Source organism: Pongo abelii, chromosome 18 (assembly GCF_028885655.2).
Source record: "Pongo abelii isolate AG06213 chromosome 18, NHGRI_mPonAbe1-v2.0_pri, whole genome shotgun sequence".
In the NCBI taxonomy this organism is placed as follows: Eukaryota; Metazoa; Chordata; class Mammalia; order Primates; family Hominidae; genus Pongo; species Pongo abelii.
In genome coordinates, this window is record NC_072003.2 from 87,960,433 (window position 1) to 87,983,349 (window position 22,917).

The window sequence follows — 22,917 nt, forward strand, 5'->3', positions numbered from 1 at the left end:
GCATGACCTGGGGCTTCAGGCAGCAGAGTGTGTCCTCGCACAGCTTGGAGGCTCCAAGTGTCGGCAGTACCAGGCTCCTTCCAGAGGCTCCCTCCTGCCACTCTCAGCTTCTGGGGGCTTCAGGCGACCCTCATGGCTGCCTCCCATCTCCACCTCCATCTTCCCATGGTTTTTTCTCTCTCCTTTTCTGTGTCTCTTAGAAAGATACTTGTCATTGGTTTTAGGGCCCACCTGATAATCCCATTGATCTCAAGAGCCTTAATCTAATTACATTTGCAAAGACCCTTTTTCCAAATATGAGCAGGTTCATAGACTGCAGGCTGATGTATCTTTTGGGGGCCACCAGTCAGCCATGACACAAACTCATGCCAGCGTTGCACTGTGCGGCCGGGCTCTGTGGGCCTATCCAACCCGCAGCCCTTGCTCTGGAGAACGACCATCACAGGGCTCACAGCTCGCTCAAACCCAGCCACAGGCATCCTCCTGGCTGCGTCCCTACACCCCACAGTGCCCTAGAGATCTTGCTGCAGGGCTGCCCAGGCCCCTGGGACCCAGCTCCTGCCCAGCCCCTGCCACTCAGCCCAGGCCCCCAGGACTACCACCCTCCACTGCCCCTTGGGCCAACCCTAGCGGGAGGTGGGCTGGACAGGCCCCAGACCGGGCACGCCTCATGCCTGCGATGTCTCTCTGCAGACGAGCTGGAGCCGGTGGTGCAGGATGGGCAGAGGCGCATACGGGCCCGACTCAGCCTCGCCACGGGCCTGTCCTGGGGCCCGTTCCACGGGAGTGTCCAGACCAGAGCCTCATCCCCCAGGCAGGCGGAGCCGGTAAGAAGCCCCCATCCCCGCCCCTGCCCGCCCACCCGATGCAGGGCAACACCGACCCAGGGGACAGGCCCAGCTTAGATGCCAGCCCAGGAGCTCTGGCCACTTTGTGTGGAGCCTGTGGGAAGATGTGGGCCTGAGATATTGGGACCTGGAGCATAGGGAGGGATTCACTGCCTTGAGGCCCAGGGACGGCTTCCTGTAGGAGGTGATATGGGGCCTTTGGTGCCTCAGGGAGGACTTCCTGGAGGAGGGGTTCTTTAAGCAGGACCTTGACAGATGACTGGGCATTGGAGCAGAGGAGAAGAGCATTCAAGGGGAGGGAGGAACAAAGCAATGGCCCAGGCCTTGGGGTACTGGGACGGTGGGGATGCTACAGCAGAGAGCGAGAGGGTAGTTCTGCGTCTGTCCCCACGGACCCTTCTGACGACAGGGACGGCCGTCAGGCCCATGGTCTCCATGGCCTCGGCACGTGTGCTCATCTCCTTGGTGACAGCCCCTGCCTGGCAGAGCCTTCCAAGGCAGCCCCTTGCTGCTAGACACAAAGGCCTGTGTCGTTTGTCTTGGATGTACTTCTGGGGCTACCTCTGACTTATGACAAGTCAGTACGGTTTCCTCCGAAGAGGGTATAATGGTTTCTTTTAAAACACGTGTCAGCTAAGGAAGGGCACTGGTATATAGAAACCTGTAAGTACGTATGGGGTGCATCATGGGCGGCATAGGGTCTGGGGCCTCCTGGGCCGTTCACACAGCCTTTTGCAGCTGAGCGGGCAGACGCGTGTCCCAGGCCGCTCAGGGAGTCATTGGGAAGCTGGCCCAGGACAGAGGGCATCCCCCTTTGCCAGGCCCTGGAGTCTCCTGCCTTTATGCCATTTCCTTGCTGTGCATCTCCAGGCAGGCTCCTGCCCACTGTGAGCCTCCACTTCCTCAGCCTTTGGGACCTTGGGTGAGACACAGGGACGCCTAAAGCTTCCTTTTACGTCTGAGCCTGCAGACCCTGAGAGGGGGCGTGGGCAGGGCTGCAAGCTTATCTGTGGTGCAGGGAAGCCCAGGGCACCCCTGCCTGCCAGGGCAGCTGGGCAGGTCACATGAGATGGTCAGGAGTGGTGCTTGACACGAGGCATGGCTCAGTGGGCACTGCGGCCAGCAGCCCTGCAGGAGGGGTGGCTGCCTGGCCCCGTGGCCTGGAGCAGGGCGGTGGAAGGACGGCAGTGGAAGCTCAGTGGTGGTCAGTTTTCTCCATGGGAGGAGCCACATTTCAGCTCCACCACGGGAAGGAAGCCATGGTGTTTAGAGCTGGCTCTGTAGGGGGTGAGCTCCCCATCACTGTACGCGTGCAAGCGGCAGTTGATCCTTCTGGGGTGCTGGGATGTGGGGATGTTGGCAGGCATTTATGGTTGCCAGGAGGAATGCGTGGATGGGCTAGGAGCTCCGTGGCTCTCATCTCTGAACTCTCAAAGTGTCAAGAAAACCCATAGGTAGAGACCAGGGGCAAAGACCGTAGAGGCTGAGACTGGAGGGCTCTGTGAGTTCCAGACACATGACACGCCCATCCTCACTTCCTCGTCCCCGCACCCCGCGAGGTGGGTCCTGCCACTCCATTTTACAGATGAGAAAACTGAGGCTCCAAGATGTTAAGTTAATTGCCCAAATACCCAGGATCAAACAGCAGAGGGAGAACTAGAACCCACATCTGCCCATCCCCGGAGACCCTCGCAGGCTCCTTAATGGTAGGGCTGAGGGGCTGGCACCGGCCCAGGAGTCATCCCCACGGGCTGCCCTTTGCCCTAGCTGCAGTCACCCCTCCCTGTCCGCCTGCCTCCGCATTTAGTCCTGCTCTGGCCTAGGGCACAGGCCATCCTGGGGATACGGGCACGGGGTTAGAAACCCTCCCAAGTGGGGAGATAACGTCTGGGGGCACAAGGGGAGCCAAGGCCAGAGGAGCCGCTAAGGCTCTGCGGTGAGCCCGGGGAGGAAGGAGCCCCCGCTCCACTCTTCCCTCCTCTGCTTTATCTCCTGCAGAATTAAATCCTTGATTAACCCTTATCTCCCCAGCGAGGCGCTATCTCCGCCTTGGCGCCGAGTGTCCAGACACACCGTACAAGATGATTGATTTCTTCAAGATATGCACGCCTTTCCGATACTTCATTTATTGTCTAAATATTTTTGCGTCTCAGTGGGCCCCTGTCGCTCTTGGCTGACAGGTCCCAGTTCTCTCCCCGACCCCTCCCTGAGGAGGACGTTGCCTCCTGCCTGGATCGCCCCAGCTGCTGCTGGTTTTTCTTCTCTCTTTGTAGAAGGAGAAGGGGGAGGGGTGCAGATGCGATGCTGTGACCCTCCCCGATGGCCTCCAGAGGCCTAGGGCTTGCTCACAGGCAGGGGTGAACAGGGACAGGGTGGCTTCCCCCTCAGTCCCCCACCTCTGGACATGGGGGGTGGGCACCCACAGAGGAAAATGAGTGCACAAGTCCCCAGCCGAGTCAGGAGTGTGGACTCTGGCACCGACTTGCTGTGTGACCTGGGGCAGGACGCTTCCCTGATGCAGCAACAGCTCCCACCCCTGCCACGCCAGGGGTTGGAGGAAAGGGGCCTGAGGGGCCCAGCCAGCTTCAGAATGTATAGTCAGATACAGAAGAAACGCTCGTGGTGGATGGGTAGGTGGACGGAGGGATGGGTAGATGGATGGATGGATGGATGGGTAGATGGATGGATAGATGGATGGGTAGATGGATGGATGGATGGATGGGTAGGTGGATGGATGGATGGATGGATGGATGGGTAGGTGGATGGATGGATAGATGGATGGATGGGTCGGTGGATGGATGGATGGATGGATGGATGGATGGATGGGTAGGTGGATGGATGGATGGATGGATGGATGGGTAGGTGGATGGATGGATGGATGGATGGATGGATGGATGGATATGTGGCTGGAGGGCTGGGTGGATGAGTGAATGGATGGACAGATGGATGAGTGGGTCGGTGGGTGGGTAGGTGGATGGATAGATGGATAGATGGATGGATGGATGGATGGGTGGATGGGTGGATGCATGGGTAGATGGATGGGTGGATGGTTGGGTGAGTAGATGGGTAGATGGACAGATGTGTAGGTAGATGGATGGCTGGCTGGGTGGATGGATTGATGGATGAGTGGATGGATTGATGGATGGATGGATGGGTGGGTGAGTGGGTGAAGGAGTGGACAGATGGATGAGTGGATAGATGAATGGATGAGAGGATGGATGAATGGATGGATAGATGGACAGGTGGATGGATACATGAGTGGGTGAATGGGTGGATAGATAGATGGTGGATGGATAACCAGGTAGATGGATGGATAGACTTATGGGTGGATGGATGAGTGGGTGGGTGGATAGATGAATGGATGAATGAATGGGTGGGTGGCTGAAAGGATGGATGGATGGATGGATGGATGGGAGGGTTGGTGGATGTATGTATGTATGGATGGATGGATGGATGGGAGGGTGGGTGGGAGAGTGGGTGGATGGATGATTAGGTGGGTGAGTGGATGATGGATAGGTGGATGGATGGATGGGTGGATGGATGGATGGGTGGATGGATGGGAGGGTGGGTGGGTGGATGGATGGATGGATGGATGGAAGGGTGGGTGGATGATGAATAGATGGATGAATAGATGGACAGATGGATGGTGGGTGGATGGATGGATGGATAGGAGGTTGGGTGGGTGGGTGGATGGACAGGTGGATGAACGGATGGACAGATGGATGGTGGGTGGATGGATGTGTGGATGGGTGGGTAGATGGGTAGATGGACAGATGTGTAGGTAGATGGATTGATGGCTGGGTGGATGGATAGATGGATGGATGGTGGGTAGATGGATGGGTGGGTAGATAGCTGGTGGATAAGTGGATGGATGGGAGGATAATCAGGTGGATGTATGGATGAATACATGTATGGGTGGATGGATGAGTGGGTGGATAGATGGATGGATGAATGAATGGGTGGCTGGCTGAGAAGGTGGGTGGATGGATGGATGGATGGAAGATGGGTGAATGGATGGATGCATGGGTAGATGGATGGGTGGGTGGATGTGTGGGTAGATGGGTAGATGGGCAGATGAGTAGGTAGATGGATTGACGGCTGGGTAGATGGATAGATGGATGAGTGGATGAATGGATGGATAGATAGGTAGGTGGATGGATGAGTGGGTGAAGGGGGGTGGATAGATGGATGAGTGGATAGATGAATAGATGGGTGGATGGATGAGTGGATGGATAGATGGATAGGTGGATGGATAAATGAGTGGGTGAATGGGTGGGTAGATGGATGGATGGGTGGGTAGATGGATGGTGGATGGACGGACAGATGTATGGGTGGATGGATGAGTGGGTGGGTAGGTGGATAGATGAACGAATGGGTGGGTGGCTGAAAGGATGGATGGATGGGAGGATGGATGGATGGATGGATGGATGGGAGGATGGATGGGAGGGTGGGTGGATGGGTGGATGGATGGATTATCAGGTGGATGGGTTGGTGGATGGGTGGATGGGTTGGTGGATGGTCGATGGGTGGGTAGATGGATGGATGGGAGGGTGGGTGGATGGATGGATGATTGGGTGGATGGATAGATGATTAGGTGGGTGGGTGGATAGATGGATGAATAGATGGATGGGTGGATGGGTAGGTGGATGGATGGATGGATGTCTGGGAGGGTGGGCGGAGGATGGATAATTAGGTGGGTGAGTAGATGAACGGATGGATGGGAGGGAGGGAGGGAGTGTGGGTGGGTGGATGGATGGATGGATAGGAGGGAGGGAGTGTGGGTGGATGGATGGATGGTTGGGAGAGTGGGTGGATGGATGGATGATTAGGTGGGTGGGTGGATGATGGACAGGTGGGTGGATGGATGGATGGATGGGAGGGTGGGTCAGTGGATGGATGATTAGGTGGGTAGGTGGATGATGGACAGGTAGGTGGATGGATGGATGGATGGATGGGTGGATGGATATATGGCCTGAGGCCAACCTCAGTGTTCCCTCCCCTGTGCTGTTCCCTCCTCTGTGCTGTTCCCCACTGCCACTCCATGCTGTTTCCCCCGCCTCCGTGCTGTTCCCTCCTCCGTGCTGTGAAAACTAAAGGGAGAGTGGCCTGACTTAGCTCCCCAAGGCCAGCCTTCCCCTCCTAGGAGATCAGGTTCTGCCATGGCAATGACCCCTGACGCCAGGCTCTGGGGCTCCCTGCATGGTTTCAGAGGACTGCTCAGACCCTGTGGTGCCTCCAGGGGTCCCAGCCCCATCCCCAGGTGAGAAAGCCTCAGGCCATCGTGGATCAGGGACCCCCCGCTAAGGTATCCTGAGCACAAACACCGTGTTCCCTCCCCCACGCTGTTCCCTCCCCCTGTGCTGTTCCCCCAACCCGTGCTGTCCCTCCCTCATGCTGTTCCCTCTCCCCCATGCTGTTCCCCCAACCCGTGCTGTTCCTTCCCCCGTGCTGTTCCCCCAACCCGTGCTGTCCCTCCCTCATGCTGTTCCCTCTCCCCCGTGCTGTTCCCCCAACCTGTGCTGTTCCCTCCCTCATGCTGTTCCCCCCCTCCGTGCTGTTCCCTCCCCCGTGCTGTTCCCCCGACCCGTGCTGTTCCCTCCCCTGTGCTGTTCCCCCGACCCGTGCTGTTCCCTCCCCCTGTGCTGTTCCCTCCCCCGTGCTGTTCCCTCCCCCGTGCTGTTCCCTCCCCCTGTGCTGTTCCCTCCCCAGTGCTGTTCCCTCCCCCTGTGCTGTTCCCTCGCCCGTGCTGTTCCCTCCCCTGTGCTGTTCCCTCCCCCTGTGCTGTTCCCTCCCCAGTGCTGTTCCCTCCCCAGTGCTGTTCCCTCCCCCTGTGCTGTTCCCTCCCCTGTGCTGTTCCCCCGACCCGTGCTGTTCCCTCCCCCTGTGCTGTTCCCTCCCCCGTGCTGTTCCCTCCCCCGTGCTGTTCCCTCCCCCTGTGCTGTTCCCTCCCCCGTGCTGTTCCCTCCCCTGTGCTGTTCCCCCAACCCATGCTGTTCCCTCCCTCATGCTGTTCCCTCTCCCCTGTGCTGTTCCCTCCCCCGTGCTGTTCCCCCAACCCGTGCTGTTCCCTCCCCCGTGCTGTTCCCCCGCCCTGTGCTGTTCCCTCCCCTGTGCTGTTCCCTCCCCTGTGCTGTTCCCCCCCCGTGCTGTTCCCCCACTCTGTGCTGTTCCCCCAACCGGTGCTGTTCCCTCCTTCATGCTGTTCCCCCACCCTGTGCTGTTCCCTCCCCTGTGCTGTTCCCTCCCCTGTGCTGTTCCCCCAACCCGTGCTGTTCCCTCCCCCGTGCTGTTCCCTCTCCCCTGTGCTGTTCCCTCCCCCGTGCTGTTCCCCCACCCTGTGCTGTCCCCTCCCCTGCTCCATGCTGTTCCCTCTCCCCTGTGCTGTTCCCCACCCCTCCGTGCTAGTCCCTCCGCTGTGCTGTTCCCCGCCCCTCCGTGCTGTTCCCTCCCCTGTGCTGTTCCCTCTCCGTGCTGTTTCCTCCCCCGTGCTGTTCCTTGGCCCCCTCATATCCACACCCTCCCGTCCTCACCCTCCAGGTCTCGGCCAACATCCTGGCACAGCCACTCCCACTCCCCGTCTTAGCCTGTCCCGTGTCTCTGTCGCTGCCCCTCCAGGCGCCTACCTGCTGTTTCTGGCCGGCTCCACACTCCAGCACCCACAGGAGACGCAGTTCTGTTCACTGTGTTCCCCACACCTGGCAACAGCTGGTGCGCAAGGTCTGCCTGCCAGATAAGGGAGTGAGCGAGTGAGTGACCGAGTGGATGAAGTGGCAGCAGCAAGGCGGCAGGGGTCTCACGGACCTGGCTTGTAGTCGTGCAGGCCTCAGGCCCTCACCTGGGAAGTGTACTCCTTGCATGATCGAGGGAGACAGAGGCGCTGAGGGACCAGCTGGTGCCTCTGGTAAGGTGACGGGGAGGTGGAGGACTTCTCAGGATGGGCTGGAGGAAAGACGGGCTGGGGCCTCAGCAGCCTCAGCCTTAGCTCCCACCCTCCCGTGAACCTGCTGCTGGCCTGCTACCCCGCAGTGGCCTGGGGATGGCCAAGCAGCCCCACGGGGCTTCTGCGGGACCGGCCGTTTGGCTCCATGGGCCGGGCCACCCCAGCAGCCCTGCAAGCTGCTTCAGAGCTGCACAGCAAGGTTTGAGAACGGCCTCAAATAAAGTTGTCACAGCGGATGCGGCGCAGATAGGGTTTCCGATGGCTATCGGTGCCACTGCAGAATCGAGACACTGACCTCTTTGTTGGGGGAAACAAGGAGCATTCTCAGGTCCGCCCGGGGAATTTAAAGTGGCCGCTGCTGGTGGGGCCGGCCAGGGCCCGGAGGAGGGTCAGGGCAACCCCAAGGGGCGGCAAGGAGGGTGGGCTCTAGGGTCCTCCGTGGACCCTGGACACACCTGCCTGACCAGGCTGGGTGCCGAGCCTGTGGCACCCTGGGAGGGAAGATGGCCGCAGCGCCCACATCTCTGAGAGTCTTGGCAGGAGGGCCCGGTTGGGAAGTTAAAAATAGGCCCCCTCCTAAGGCCAGGCGCGGTGGCTCACGCCTGTAATCCCAGCACTTTGGAAGGCCAAGGTGGGCAGATCGCCTGAGGTCAGCAGTTCAAGACCAGCCTGGCCAACATAGTGAAACCCCGTCTCTACTTAAACTACAAAAATTAGCTGGGTGTGGTGGTGCGTGCCTGTAATCCCAGCTACTCGGGAGGCTGAGGCAGAACTGCTTGATCCCCAGAGGTGGAGTTGCAGTGAGCCAAGATCGCGCCATCGCACTCCAGGCTGGGGGACAAGAGTGAGACTTCATCTCAAAAAAAAAAAAAAAATAGGCCCCCTCCCCACTTGCTCCCCACTGCCCACAGGCAGAGCAGGGTCAGGAAGGGCCTGCAGCACCAGAGAAAGGGTTTCTGTTCCAGGCCTGATCAGAGGAGGGGAAAAAACAAGAGACAGAGAAAAAACTCAACAGGCAGACCTAGCCCAGCCAGCCCCTCCTCAAGGGAAGCAGAAGCTGAAATTGGCTTTTCCTGCCCCTGCGTCTCCCGGCCGCGGCCGCGGCCCCGGCCCCAGCAGTGGCTCCCAGGATGGGTGGGTGGCCCCCAGCTGGCTTCAGGGGTCTGGCCACTTGGCACCAGGCAAGACACTGGCTCAGGGCTGGCCATGTCCTTGCCACCTCCAGGCTGGGGACCCTGGTGGCCCCAGGTGAGGCTGTGCTCCCCTCTCCCCTGGGAGGTGTCAGGGTGGCCCCTGCATCCTCAGAAGCCAGGGCAGACTGGCAGGGAGGCCCTCACCCCTTCCCAGCCTGTGATCACAAAAGTGGGAGCGGCAGGCCCCTCTGAGAGTGTTTGGCAGTGGGGGCTGTGGTAGAGTGGCCCGAGCTGCTTATCTTGCACCCCTAGGTCTCCTACCTGTTCCCTCCCGGGTCGGGGGCGGGTGCCGGATGGGAGCCTCGCCCTCCTTCCCCATGCCCCTCCCCACCTGCACACCCAGGGCAGGCGCCCCGTCGTGCCCCACAAACACGGGGTGCACTCGGCGGGGCCGGGTGGGAACATGGCGCCTTCCCTCCACTTGGGACTGCCACAGAAAACTCGGGGGGTTGTGCAGCGTCAGCAAAGTTGCGGTGCGTGTTTTTATCATGCTGCGAACACGCTGCTCCTGGGAGTGATAAGCATTAAACCGACCGGGAGGCTGTCAGTCTCAGTTTGAGGGTTTAGAAATATTGGGACGAATAATTAGATTTCATATCGTTACCGCAGCACCCATCGGAGGATCAAGCAGATTAATTTTTTTCACCCTCCTCTGCTCATTAATATTCATTAGAGGCTCAGGAAGGCCAGGGTGGGGAGGGCCAGGCCCCAGCAGCCTCGCCCAGCGCTGCCCGCCTGGCTCGGGCGCAGCCGGGACACAGTAGCCGCTGGTCACCCACCTTTGTGCCAGGAATGTGCCTGCCCATTGCCCCTGGGGTTTACCCCCCAGCCTGCCCCAGCGGAAGCCCCCATCGGAGCCAGCAGAACCCCACAACTGACGTGCAGCTCTTGAGCCCTGCTCTGTGGCCCTGGGAATCACTGGGGTATCCTTTAAAAGGGGGGCACCCACCCGATGCCAGCCTGGGCAAAGCACCTTCTTCGGGGGAGCCACTCACTACAGTGGACACTCAGCATCTGCTGCCCCGGACGTGCCCTGTGGACAGCACCCCCTGCCCAATTTGTCCTGCCGGGTAAACCCAAAAGCAACAGCCAGGGCTGGAGCTAATATGCATCCTGTGCTGGGAACCTGCCAGGCAGGCAAAAAGCTTCACACAGATCATGGCCTCCCAACATACTGGGAGGAAACTGAGTCAAAGGAGATAGGACTGACCCACCTGAGACTGCCTCAAAGGCTAATGGTGGGCTTGGGGTGGGTCCAGAGTGAGCAGGGGCTCGGCCTCCCCTCTGACCCCCAACAGCCATGTGGGGAGAGGGCAGAGCCCCGTCTGCAGAGGAGAAGCTGAGCCAGGGGTTGGGGTGGCTGCTGGGGATGGCTTCACACTGGGACTGCAGGGTTGCACCCGCCCCAGCCAGGGCCAGCCCACTGGCCAGCTTAGCTCTGCTTACCCGTCCTGTGGCTGAGCCGTGCGGTAGCAGGCAGGTGACGTGGAAGCCACCTGCTCTGCTGGCCAGCCTGCCCCAACCTTGCCTGAGTGGTCACTGAACATCCCAGCCCGAAGGCCGTATCTTGCTAGATTCCTGAGTGCCCTGCGGATGGGCCAAGAGGCAGGGGTGGCCCAGAGGGTTTGGTCGTGCCCTGCCCAAGGTCACAGCAGGGAGGCCAAGCCTGGCTGGGACCCCACTGCCCAGCTCTGCGGCCCACAGGGTCCCACGCGTGCTGGCAAAGTCCAGGAAAGCTCATGGGCTGGCACCTAGTGGGGAGGTACCCCAAACCCACGGGGGACACCCCTGCACTGTCACCAGCCCAGCCCCTTCTGCCATGGCAGGGTTGGGCCGACTGCCGTCCTCACATCGTGACCTGTGCCATGCCAGCAGCAGCATTTGTAGGTGACACTGGCTTTTCAGGCAAAGGTCACGATGCAGGAAGTTTCTGATGAAAAGGCATTCATTTGTACAGAACAAAAAGTGTGTTTACAGGAAGTGCTGGAGCACGCGTGTGTGCTGTGCCTCTGGATTGGACGCCCAGGTGGCTGAGCTTGGGGACCACCAGTGCAGTGAACAGCACAGGGCTGAAGGTCAGGCCACGGAGGCTGAGTCAGCCTTGCAGGAGGGACCAAGGCCTGAGCGGCAGCGGCGGTCACCCCTTCCTCCATCACCACTTTCTCCCCTTGATGTCTGACCAGTGTTGGGCACCAAAGAGTGAGGCCACGGACTGCCCGCCCCACCTCGCCCTGTCCCAGCCCCCGACTGCACTGGGATGGGGCCCCTCGCATTTATTTCCTCTGCCATTCGGCTGGCGGCCGGGATGCAGTGGACGCAGGAAACGAGGCGGCCTCCACAGGCTCCGCCGGCAGCCGCCCTGAGGGCCGAGCCCAGAGTGTTTTCCTTCCAGACCTAGCCTGAACCACCGCTGACAGCATGGCATGGCCCCGGGCACTGGCATGAGCTCTGTCCCTCCCCTTCCCGGGCCTCAGTTTCCTCACCCATGAGATGGAGAGGAGGGTACTGCCTGCTTTCCAGGGTGACAGTGAGGCCGGGGGGCCAGGGCTGATCCAACACAGTGCTGGTGTCTCAGGCCCACAGGAAGGGGCCTGACCAGCCTCAGGGTGGGGACAGACCTGCTGAGCCCACCGGGTGCTCCCCAGCGTCCACTGTGTGCCGGCCCCGGGAGCGAGTGGGAACGCAGGTGGCCCTGCCACGCCCTGTGGCAGGGAGGGGAGCCATGCTGTCAGGGGGACACTGAGGCCCAAGCGTTGCTAGGGAGGTGCCGTATCTTCTGGGCTAATCTCGGCCCCAGCCCACAGAGGTCATTCTGGAGGCATCTAGGGTCTGTGTGGAAGGAGCCTCTACCAGGTCCAGCCCCTGTGGGAACAGCGGTTTCACACCCAGCACTCCGGGGGCAAAGGTGGGCGAGCAGTAGGGAGAACACAGATACACAGATATGCAGACCCGGGTGTAAGTTCAGGCTCTGCTGCTCACTGGCTGCGTGACCTGGGGCATGTTGCTCGACCTCTCCGGGCCTCAGTCTCCACAAGAACCCTGTGCCCAACCCTGGAAGGTACTACTCCCTGCCAAGCCTCCCAGCCCCAGCACGGTGTTAGCCCCGCCAGCCAGCTATGGCACAGATGGCCCATCCCACGGCTCTGCCAGCTCTTGGGCCAATGACTGTCCACAGTTTGGCCTAGCAGCCAAGCCGGGAGGCAGATCCATGAAGCCGGGAGGCAGATCCGTGTCACAGATGCCCCACATACCCACGGGAACCCCCAGACAGGCTGCTGATGGACCCCTCCCCACGTGTTCCTGCCCCCCTCCGCAGAGCCCAGCCCTGACCCTGCTGCTGGTGGACGAGGCCTGCTGGCTGAGGGCGCTGCCCCAGGCCCTGACTGAGGCCGAGGCCAACACAGAGATCCACAGGAAGGGTCAGTATGACGCGGCACCTCCGTCCCAAGCCTTCCGGAAGGTGGGGGTCACTTGGCTCCCCCTGGGCTGGGCCCTTAAAGGGAAACCAGCCTGCTAGGGCGGGGGATGGGGCACAGGGAGCCGCTGGCCCCGGGCACTGCAGCGTGAAGCAGACGCTCTACTGGGACCAGTCAGCCCAGACCATGAGTCCCTGTATGAGGGTACCGACTGGCAGGCTGAGCCAGGACAGGTGTCTGTGGCGGGGGGGGGGGGGCGGGGAGAGGATTCTGCCCCTCTGGGGGACACCGTGATCCCCGTATCTCCTCCCTGCCTCGGCTGCACCTCTGGGAACCCACCAAGGGCAGCAGCAGGGACCCCGATGCCAGGCTGGCTGGCAGGTGCCACTGGACCATCTTCCAAATCGTCGGGCTGGCTCCAGGAACGGTCAAGGTGGCCGTCCAGGAAGTCGAGGGGCCTTGCCGTGCTGCTGCTACTAGGGTGGCACGTCTGGGCGGCCTCCACCTCCGAGCACCCAGGGAAGAAGCGGGAGGCCCTCTGGGCTTAGGCAGGGTCCACTGGCCAGTGGAGTCCCTAGCCCCAGTGCGGGGTGGGGACAGGCTATGGTGCGCGTGGGCAGGGCCGGCTCAGACCTGAAGGTAGCACCGCAGGGGACACAGCCCGGCATCGCAGGTGAACAAGCCGGCCCCGCACAGCCTGGGCTTTGTGGGCTGAGGCTGCCCCCTGCAGGCAGCTGCAGGAAGAGCCGCCCTTGGACAGTTTCCTGGAGAGCGGGGTCCACTCTAGGGCCCCACCTCTGGCTGCCTTCCCTGAGTGGCCACCCAGGGTCTCCCCTAGTTACCCCACCACCCGCCCTCCACGTCATCCCTTTCCTGGGAGACTTCCTCAGGGCCCTCCCACTAGGATGGGCCCAGGGCAAGGAGGCCTGGAGGCAGGCAGGCTGTGAGCACCCACAGGGGACCACCCAGCCTCACCCCCGAGGCAGGACGGCCCTGGCAGCCAGCCAGCCACGGCTGTGAACCCGGGTGGCCGCTCTCCTGACCCCATCCTCCGCCCCTTGTTTAAGACGGGACAGGGCAGTGGGGCACAAGGTCCTAGGTTTGGACACCTGTCTCCCTCCAGATGACACACTCTGGTGCAGAGTCACCAAGCCGGTGCCCGCGGGGGGACTCCTGAGCGTGCTCCTCACGGCCGAGCCCCACAGCACCCCCGGCCACCCTGTGAAGAGGGAGCCAGCAGAGCCCACGTGCCCGGCCCCTGCACACGACCTCCAGCTCCTGCCCCAGCAGGCCGGGATGGCCTCCATCCTTGCCACCGCAGTGATCAACAGTGAGTGCTGGGCTCCCCGGGCCCAGGGCGGCTGCTCCACCAAGGAGGGACGGGCAGGGCAGGAGAGGGTGGGAGCTGACGGTGGGAAGCTGGGGGGCCGCAGGCTGCCAACAGACTGAGAGGGAAGGCAGGGAAGGAGGTGATGTGGGTGGTCCCAAGTGCAGAACACACAGGGACAGTGAGGGTCCCCAGAGCCCAGGGCCACCACAGGGAAAGCCCCTGCCAGCAGGCAAGCGGGCTTAGGCACAGACCTGGCTCTGCCCCGCACACCACACCAGAAGCCTGCGCTTTCCCTGGGGGCGGACGCGGGGGCGGCCCTGACTGTGGGGCAGAGCAGGACCCTCACCTCGGCCCTCCTGGCGTTTGAGGCCGGGTCATTCCACAGTGGAGGTCTCCCTGGGCACCACGGGCTGTGAGCAGCAGCCCTGGCCCCGGCCCGCTAGGTGCTGCCACCACCTCCACCTCCAAGTTGTAACAACCAAGACATCTGTTGGTTGGGTTTTTTGTTGTTTTTTTTCGAGACAAGGTCTCACTCTGTTACCCAGGATGGTCATAAAGTCCTAGTCTCAAGCCATCCTGCCTCAGCCTCCTGAGTAGCTGGGACTTCAGGCACATGCCACCAAAATCTCTCTACACGTGGCCACATGTCCCTGGGGACAGAGCCACCCCTGGGGACGCCTGAAGTGGACAGATGTCACTCCTGCAGTGGCTCTCTCAGAACCTCTGAGGGTGGCTGTGGGAATCATGAGTCACTCACCCCCGGCCGGGTGCAGGAGCCACACCTGTGATCCCAGTACAGTGGGACGCCGAGGCAGGAGGACCGTTTGAGCCCAGGAGTTCAAGGCCAGACTGGGCAACACAAAAGATCTCATATCTGCTGAAACTTTTTAAAATGAGCCGAGAGTGATGGTGCGTCCCGTGCACCTCTGTGGCCAAGGACAGCGTGTGGCCACCGTGGACAGGCACGAGGCATGCGGGGAATACGCGGCAAGTCTGGCTCCGGCCAGCGGCTGGGGCTTCCCAGGGGAACGGGGACTGCACCAGAGGACGTTTGGAGGGGGACAGTAAGACCCAGGTTTAGCTTTGGTGACCACAGAGTCACAAAACTGGAAGAAAAGCGACCTTTGTGAGCAAGTGAGATGTGAAGACGGCTTGAAGTAGGTGGAGGCAGCCAGTGGTTAGGGGCAAAGGGACCCGCAGGGCCAAGTATGCAGCCATTGGGGGGATGTCAGCCCGTACGGGAGTCTGGGGAGCAGACCCCCACTCTTTGAGTGTCCTGACCTCGAGACACCTGCTAGATGCAAAAGAGAAGCCACAGAGTCCACTGAGGGACAGGATGGGGCTCAGAGAGCCCTGTGGACCCTGGAGTCAGGGGACAGGGGACATCTCCCAAAGTACGGAGAGTGAGCTGAGATAGGTTAGAGGGGGCCCTGGAGGGCGGCAGGTGGTCTGCCACATCCAGGCTGTGGCGAGACCAACGGCAGAGAAATGACTGCTGGTCCTGACAGTGCAGAGGTCACCATGACCCTGACCAAGGCCGCTCCAGGGAGGGTCAGAGAGGAGGCCTGCGCAGGGGCCAGCTGGCCAGAGGGGGCTGGGCTTGTGTGCGTGGTACCCAGGACATAATGGCCCATGTTATGTGCTGGTGGGAACGGCTGGTGACACTGGAGAGAAGGGGCTGAGCAGCCAGGTCCACACCTAAGTCCAGGTTGGTGGCGGAGGCTGGGCCTGGGCAGGGCAAGCCACTGCCCCAGGGAGCCAGGAGGTCAGAAGAGAACTTGGGCCACAGGTGACTGAAAGGAACCGGGAGCAAAGGGGGTCCCCATCTGCCTTCTCCTCTTCCCTGGAAGAAGGCGCGGAGGGGATGGGAGGCCAGAGCACCCCTCCACCAGGATGGAGAGGGGGTGCCCCCATAGTGTCTCAGGGTGCCCAGGAGACCCAACTCCAGGGGAGCACCCTGCTGATGACTACAGTAAGACAGTGGGGACAGCAGGCTGGTGAGGGTCCCATCCTCCAGCAGGGTCCTTGCCCACACGGCCTGAGGAGACCACCTCCCAGTCTCTGAGGGGCAGCTGCGGGTGCCCCAGGCTCAGCCTCTGCCTCGGTTTCCCCCTCGCGGGTCTGACATGCCTCATCCCCAGGCAGCAGTGTCCTGGGAACACTGCTTCGGAAAGACACCACCGTGGGCCAGACATCTTGTTGACATTCCTGAGTCCTGCCCTAACACTTCTGCAGCTGCCAGGGCACGGCCGATGCTTGTCTGCTGCTCTGCAAGAGCCGTAGGAACCAATTCCAGGGTCAGATCCAGTTTAATTCTTGAGCCTCCGGCACTCTGGGCCCATCTCACCTGTGAAGCAGGATGCAGAGGCACCTGCCTGGAGGCCCCTCCGCAGGCCACCGGACTTGGCCTGTGGTCACCAGCAGGCGGGCAGCCTTTCTAAACTGCATGGCCACGGCCCCTCTCCCCACATCCCTGCAGCAACACAGTCCCCCACAATGACCTTGGAGACGCAGAAACAAACCCACCCCGTGGCCTCCCAGATCTGGGACCCAGCTCAAGGCCTCAGCTGAGAGAGGACAGAGCTGCCTGCAGCCCCCAAGTAAAAGGAACTTGAGAAACAGAAATCAACAGCACAGGAGGGAGATGTGAGCCAGAAAGTCGCTAGAACAGCGAGGTGCAGGAGGAAGAGCCACCTCACCCAGGCACTGAAATTCCTCCCAAGAGGCAGAGGTGGCGAGCAGGCCGCAGAGGGGAGGGCGCGGGGGTAGGGGCCACCCCTGCGTGATAACTGCAGACTCGGGATCAACATTGGAGAAGCTGGGTGAGAAACCAGCACTAACCTGCGGAGGCAGAAGCCAGATATCACATCGGTCTCTAAGTGGAACAGGCTTGAAAGCCAGATAAGGAATCCCAGGGCCCCTGGGTTCCACATGGAGGCCAAGGCCAAGCTGAACAGGCCCTCCCCTTCGCTGTCTTCAGCCAAGGGGCCATTGGCAGATGGGGCAGGGCTCTGGCGCAGAGAACATTCCTTAAACTGCTATAAAGACAAACCGAGAACACGCTAGAGAAGTCCTCCCCCGCTGGCAAAACCACCGTAAGCAGAGTGCAAGCCCCCAAAACTCTCAACAGTTATAAGCAGCCCATTTGGGGTCAGTGTGGTAAATTCGGCAAATCTGACCAGCCAGGTGATCACTGACATGGAGCCACCCAGGTGTGTGGGCGCATGGGGGCTTCCTAACTTCTGCACTCCTAGTCTCATGCCCACATCCCTAGAACTGCAGTCAGCAGCCATCGTGTGCCTGAGTGCCCGGGACTGTGCGCGTGGGTTTTCTTTGCAGCCTGGCACTCCCACGCACCTGCACGCACATCTGTACACACACATTTCCTCTTCCACGGCCTCCCGGGTCCACAGGGTCACCCCAGTATGTCATGGATGCTACACCCGGCGGTGTCCACTTCTTCCTTCTGCCCCCATGAGGCCAAAGCATCTCCTTATGGGGCTCACCATTGGAAGCGGACCCATAGGGGTTCACTCAGACCCCACTCACTCCCCACGGGTCCCAGGGCTCCTGGGATCTACGGAAGGGAGTGGGGCTGTCACAGGACCATCCAGGAGGCTTACAGTTACAGGAAGGGGTCAAAGCCTCAGCTCCTGGGGTGGGGAGGACCGTGGGGTCCGTCACGGCCAGGCCCTGCCTCGGCCCACAGCCTTGCCCTGGCTGGCAGGCTGGCCTTCAGCCTGACCCCGCCTGCTTCCCACCCCACAGAAGACGTCTTCCCCTGCAAGGACTGTGGCATCTGGTACCGCAGCGAGCGCAACCTGCAGGCGCACCTGCTCTACTACTGCGCCAGCCGCCAGGGCACCGGCTCCCCAGCCGCGGCCGCCACAGACGAGAAGCCCAAAGAGACCTACCCCAATGAGCGCATCTGCCCCTTCCCCCAGTGCCGCAAGAGCTGCCCCAGCGCCAGCTCCTTGGAGATCCACATGCGCAGCCACAGCGGTGAGCCCCCACAGCGGTGAGCCCCCACCCCGGACTCGGGTCCTCAGGATGCCGGCTGCTTCCCCACCCAGTCCCGCAGGCCGCCCGGGAAAACCCACATGCGAGCACACACGGTGCCACGGTTCACCTGTGCAGTCTCCGGCACACCCAAGAGCCCCGCAGGGGCCCAGAGCAGGCAGGCTGGCCTGTGGGCTATCTGGGTAGTCAGCTGAGGGCTGGGCCCACTGCAGTCTCTAGAGACAAAAGGCGGAGGAGGGGGAGGAATTTAAAGACCCTTCAGCACAGGGTCCCCCTGCACAGATCACGGCCCTGGGCCCTGTCGCCTTCCTCATCCCTGGAGTCCCAAGGTCAAGCTGGCCCGGGCACCGCTCTCACGCGCCCTGTGTTCCAGGAGAGAGGCCCTTCGTGTGCCTGATCTGCCTGTCGGCCTTCACCACCAAGGCCAACTGCGAGCGGCACCTCAAGGTGCACACGGACACGCTGAGCGGTAGGCACCGCAGGCGCCGGGAGGTGTGTGGGCCCCGCCCCCCGCCCTGGGCCTTGACCACCTCGCCATGGCCCACAGGTGTCTGCCACAGCTGTGGCTTCATCTCCACCACAAGGGACATCCTCTACAGCCACCTGGTCACCAACCACATGGTCTGCCAGCCTGGCTCCAAGGGTGAGATCTACTCGCCAGGGCACCCAGCAACCAAGCTGCCCCCAGGTGAGCAGCCCTGTGGGGGCCACCCCCTGCCCCTTGGGCCCCCTGAGCAGTGGGAAGGGAGTGGGCTTGTCGCCCAAGACAGGTGGGGGTCCATTTCAGCCTTCGCTCTAAACCACTTCCGCCCACCCCTCCCCTCCCGGAGCTCGCCCTCCAGCTCTGACCGGCCAGGTCCCGCCCCGGGCCTGAGGTGCCACCCCTGCGATCTCTCTGCAGACAGTCTGGGCAGCTTCCAGCAACAGCACACGGCCCTGCAAGGCCCCCTGGCCTCCGCGGACCTGGGCCTGGCGCCCACCCCATCGCCAGGACTGGACAGAAAGGCCCTGGCCGAGGCCACCAACGGAGAGGCCAGAGCGGCCCCCCAGAATGGAGGCAGCAGCGAGCCCCCGGCGGCCCCCAGGAGCATCAAGGTGGAGGCGGTGGAGGAGCCGGAGGCGGCCCCCATCCCGGGCCCCGGAGAGCGTGGGCCCCAGGCCCCGTCGCGGACGCCGTCGCCGAGCAGCCCCGCCCCGGCCAGGGTAAAGGCCGAGCTGTCCAGCCCCACACCGGGCTCCAGCCCGGTGCCCGGCGAGCTGGGCCTGGCCGGGGCCCTGTTCCTGCCGCAGTACGTGTTCGGGCCCGACGCGGCGCCCCCCGCCTCGGAGATCCTGGCCAAGATGTCCGAACTGGTGCACAGCCGGCTACAGCAGGGCGCGGGCGCGGGAGCCGGCGGCGCACAGACCGGGCTCTTCCCGGGGGCCCCCAAGGGCGCTACGTGCTTCGAGTGCGAGATCACCTTCAGCAACGTCAACAACTACTACGTGCACAAGCGCCTCTACTGTTCAGGCCGCCGGGCGCCCGAGGACGCGCCCGCCGCGCGCAGGCCCAAGGCACCCCCCGGCCCGGCCCGCGCGCCCCCCGGCCCGCCCGCCGAGCCCGACGCGCCGCGCTCGTCCCCGGGCCCCGGATCGCGCGAGGACGGGGCTGGGGGCGCGGCCACGCCCGAGGACGGCGCGGGCGGCCGGGGCAGCGAGGGCAGCCAGAGCCCGGGTAGCTCCGTGGACGACGCGGAGGACGACCCCAGCCGCACGCTGTGCGAGGCCTGCAACATCCGCTTCAGCCGCCACGAGACCTACACCGTGCACAAGCGATACTACTGCGCCTCGCGCCACGACCCGCCACCGCGCCGACCGGCCGCGCCCCCGGGACCCCCTGGGCCGGCTGCGCCCCCGGCCCCTACTCCCGCCGCGCCCGTGCGCACGCGCAGACGCCGCAAGCTCTACGAGCTGCACGCGGCCGGCGCCCCGCCGCCCCCGCCGCCCGGCCACGCCCCCGCGCCCGAGTCGCCGCGGCCCGGAAGCGGAAGCGGCCCCGGCCCCGCCCCTGCGCGCTCGCCCGGCCCCGCGGCCGACGGCCCCATCGACCTGAGCAAGAAGCCGCGACGCCCGCTCCCCGGAGCCCCGGCACCCGCGCTGGCCGACTACCACGAGTGCACGGCCTGCCGCGTGAGCTTCCACAGCCTCGAGGCCTACCTGGCGCACAAGAAGTACTCGTGCCCCGCTGCGCCACCGCCCGGCGCGCTCGGCCTGCCTGCCGCGGCTTGCCCCTACTGCCCCCCGAACGGCCCGGTGCGCGGGGACCTGCTGGAGCATTTCCGCCTGGCGCACGGCCTGCTGCTCGGCGCGCCCCTGGCCGGCCCGGGGGTCGAGGCCCGGACGCCGGCCGACCGCGGCCCCTCGCCCGCTCCCGCGCCCGCCGCCTCCCCGCAGCCCGGGTCCCGTGGCCCCCGGGACGGCCTCGGCCCGGAGCCCCAGGAGCCTCCGCCCGGCCCGCCCCCGTCCCCGGCCGCCGCGCCCGAGGCCGTGCCGCCCCCGCCGGCGCCCCCCTCCTACTCGGACAAGGGCGTCCAGACCCCCAGCAAGAGCACGCCGGCGCCCCTGCCCAACGGCAACCACCGGTACTGCCGTCTTTGCAACATCAAGTTCAGCAGCCTGTCCACCTTCATCGCCCACAAGAAGTATTACTGCTCCTCTCACGCCGCCGAGCACGTGAAGTGAGCGCCCACACTACAGCCTCAGACGCTTTGCACGCTCCCCTGCGATGCGGGGAGGGGGCCGCCCCCAGGCCGCACGGACTCTCGCTCCTGGGAACCCCGCCGCGCACAGGCCTCGGCGGAGGGGGCCGCAGGGGGCAGCGCCCGCCTGGACCCTTGGCACTTAATAAAGAAGTTCAGTTTGACGAGTATGGTGGTGGGCCAGTCTAGTTCTCTGAGCCAGTAGGCACACGCAGCCAGTGTCACATCCACCCCTGGTGTGTACACAGGCCACTGCGGCCCAGAGTGGCTGGGCCCCTGCCGGAGTCACACCACTGGTGGTGCTAAGAGCTAGACCGAGCCTCAGGTCGGAGGCCACAGCACACACTGAACCACTGCAGGGCCAGCCGCTCTGGGCCTACCCCACCCCACCCCTGTCCATACCCCCCTAGGGAGAGCAGCCTCCACACTGCTGACCCTCTCCACGGCCTACTTGGCCACCAGACATGGAAGGGAAGGGCACTGACCTGGCTGGCCATCCCCCAACCCTGCATGGTCGTGGGGGTCCGATGTCCCCCATCCGGTCACAGACCACCAGGGATGGCAGGGGTGGGGGCGCCCTGGGGAGGATGAAGCCCTGTGGTCGCCAAGGCTGGGGGAAGAACAGGCGAGTAGGTGGACAGGAGAGGGAGACCAAGGCCAAAGCCTTCCCTGGCCTCGAGGGGGTCCTGATGCTCACTGGTGGGTGCATCTCTCCCTCAGAGCCAGGGCTGAGGACAACTGTGTGGTGGAGTCACCTGTGGTGGCTGAGTCGGTGCAAGGGCCAGGGCACCCCACCCTGTCCTCCCTGCCCTGCTGGGCTGTATGGGCCGGCCACACTGAGGGAATACTTGGATGACCGCGGTCAGCCACGGTGTCACCTTGCCGTTTGCAGCTGGGCGGCTGTGGGCAGCCTCCAGCGTGCTTTCTCACTGGAGAACAAAAACACTCTTCTATTCCCAACGTCACTTTATTTTTTTATTTTTGGAGACGGGGTCTCACTCTCTTGCCCAGGCTGGAGTGCCCTGGGATACTCACTGCAGCCTTGACCTCGTGGGCTCAAGTGATCCTCACACCTCAGTCTCCTGAGTAACTGGGGCTGGTACACGACCATGCCCAGCTAGTTTTTGTATTTTTTGTAGAAATGGTGTCTCCCTATGCTGCCCAGGCTGGGCAACCCTGTTTTTTTAGAGCTAAGGTCTTGCTCTGTTCCCCAGGCTGGAGTTCAGTGGCACGATCATAAGTCACTGCAGCCTCAAACTCCTGGGCTGAAACCATCTTCCTGCCTCAGCCTCCCAAGTAGCTGGGACTACAGGCTTGACCCACCACACCTGGCTAACTTTTAAAACATTTTTATAGAGACAAGGTCTTGCTGTGTTGCCCAAGATGGTCTCAAACTCCTGACCTCCAGTGCTTCTGCAGCCTCAGCCTCCCAAAGCATTAGGATGACAGGCGCGAGCCACCATTCCCAGCCCATTTCCAACTCTACTTGAACTAGCTGCGTTTCTTTCAGCTTTGCCCAGCGGCCCTGGGGAGTGCAGGCAAACAAGGCAGCGGCCTCTAGCCTCAGAAGCCCGAGGCACTTCCCAGCTCGTCCAGGGCTCGCTCTCCTGCCCGCAGCTCGTGGTCCTGGGTCTGCAACGCTTTCAGTGGTCTCTGATGTCTTTGTCCACCTGCCCACTAGGGTCTGGCCAGATGGGGCTGTGGCCAAGGCCACTGGACAGACAGGGCTGCCACCCCCTCCCAGGGACCTGAGCTCCAGGAAAGGCAAGCAGCCTTTTCCTCACAGACACCCCTTTTGTTGAAGACCAGGTGACAGCGGGGACGGGAGGCATGGACCCCTCAAGTCTGCTCGTCATTTGCATTGTTCTGCATGAATTTGCATGGAGGGTTCAGGAGCTCTCAGCTTAGGTGCCCCCTCAGACCTGTCCCTGGCTCATTTCCCGTGTAGGAATGGTCACTGCACCTCTGTCCCCAGCTCGCTCCCGCATAGGAACGGTCACTCTGCATCTCTGTCCCCAGCTCGCTCCCCCATAGGAACGGTCACTCTGCATCTCTGTTCTCTTGCCCGTCGCCTACTGGCCTGTCTCCTTTGAAAGCTGGGGCTGCGCCTGCTGGACCTCTGCCTCCCAGGCACCCACAAGTGGCCGGCACAGAGGAGGGGCCTGCATCCGTTGAAGTCGAAAGGGTGTGTGTGGACCACAGCCAGCCCCTCCCCATGCCCAGCAGTCAGTCCCACTGTCACAGTCCACTTTCCAGCCACACTGTCCACTCATGGCACATGGTTACCGTCACAGCCCACTCTCCAATCACACTGTCCACTGAGTCCCATGTGTGACCTGAGCTTCTCGGCCGCTGCATTCCAAGCTGCTCCCTCCCCACTCCCCCCTCCCCACTTCCCCCAGCTTTGCCTGTGAAACTCCTTCTCCCCTCAA

At 62.6% G+C, this 22,917-nt stretch overlaps 1 protein-coding gene across 6 annotated transcripts in view; it reads left to right on the forward strand.

Annotated features, from left to right (window-relative positions):
• ZFPM1 (zinc finger protein, FOG family member 1) overlaps window positions 1–20,653 on the forward strand; it is a 79,183-nt gene extending 58,530 nt beyond the window's left edge. For 2 of the 6 annotated variants that reach the window (XM_063717401.1, XM_063717403.1), the window contains 5 exons: window positions 694–827; window positions 12,298–12,400; window positions 13,521–13,727; window positions 17,496–17,729; window positions 18,121–20,653. In XM_063717401.1, the coding sequence (XP_063573471.1) occupies window positions 694–827; window positions 12,298–12,400; window positions 13,521–13,727; window positions 17,496–17,729; window positions 18,121–20,468 (3,026 nt within the window). In that variant the 3' untranslated portion in view covers window positions 20,469–20,653. Of the gene's footprint in view, window positions 1–693; window positions 828–12,297; window positions 12,401–13,520; window positions 13,728–17,495; window positions 17,746–18,120 lie in introns of those variants that run through there. The other 4 variants (XM_024233693.3, XM_063717404.1, XM_063717402.1 and 1 more) reach the window with 4 other exon arrangements.
• Window positions 20,654–22,917: the final 2,264 nt, after the last annotated feature.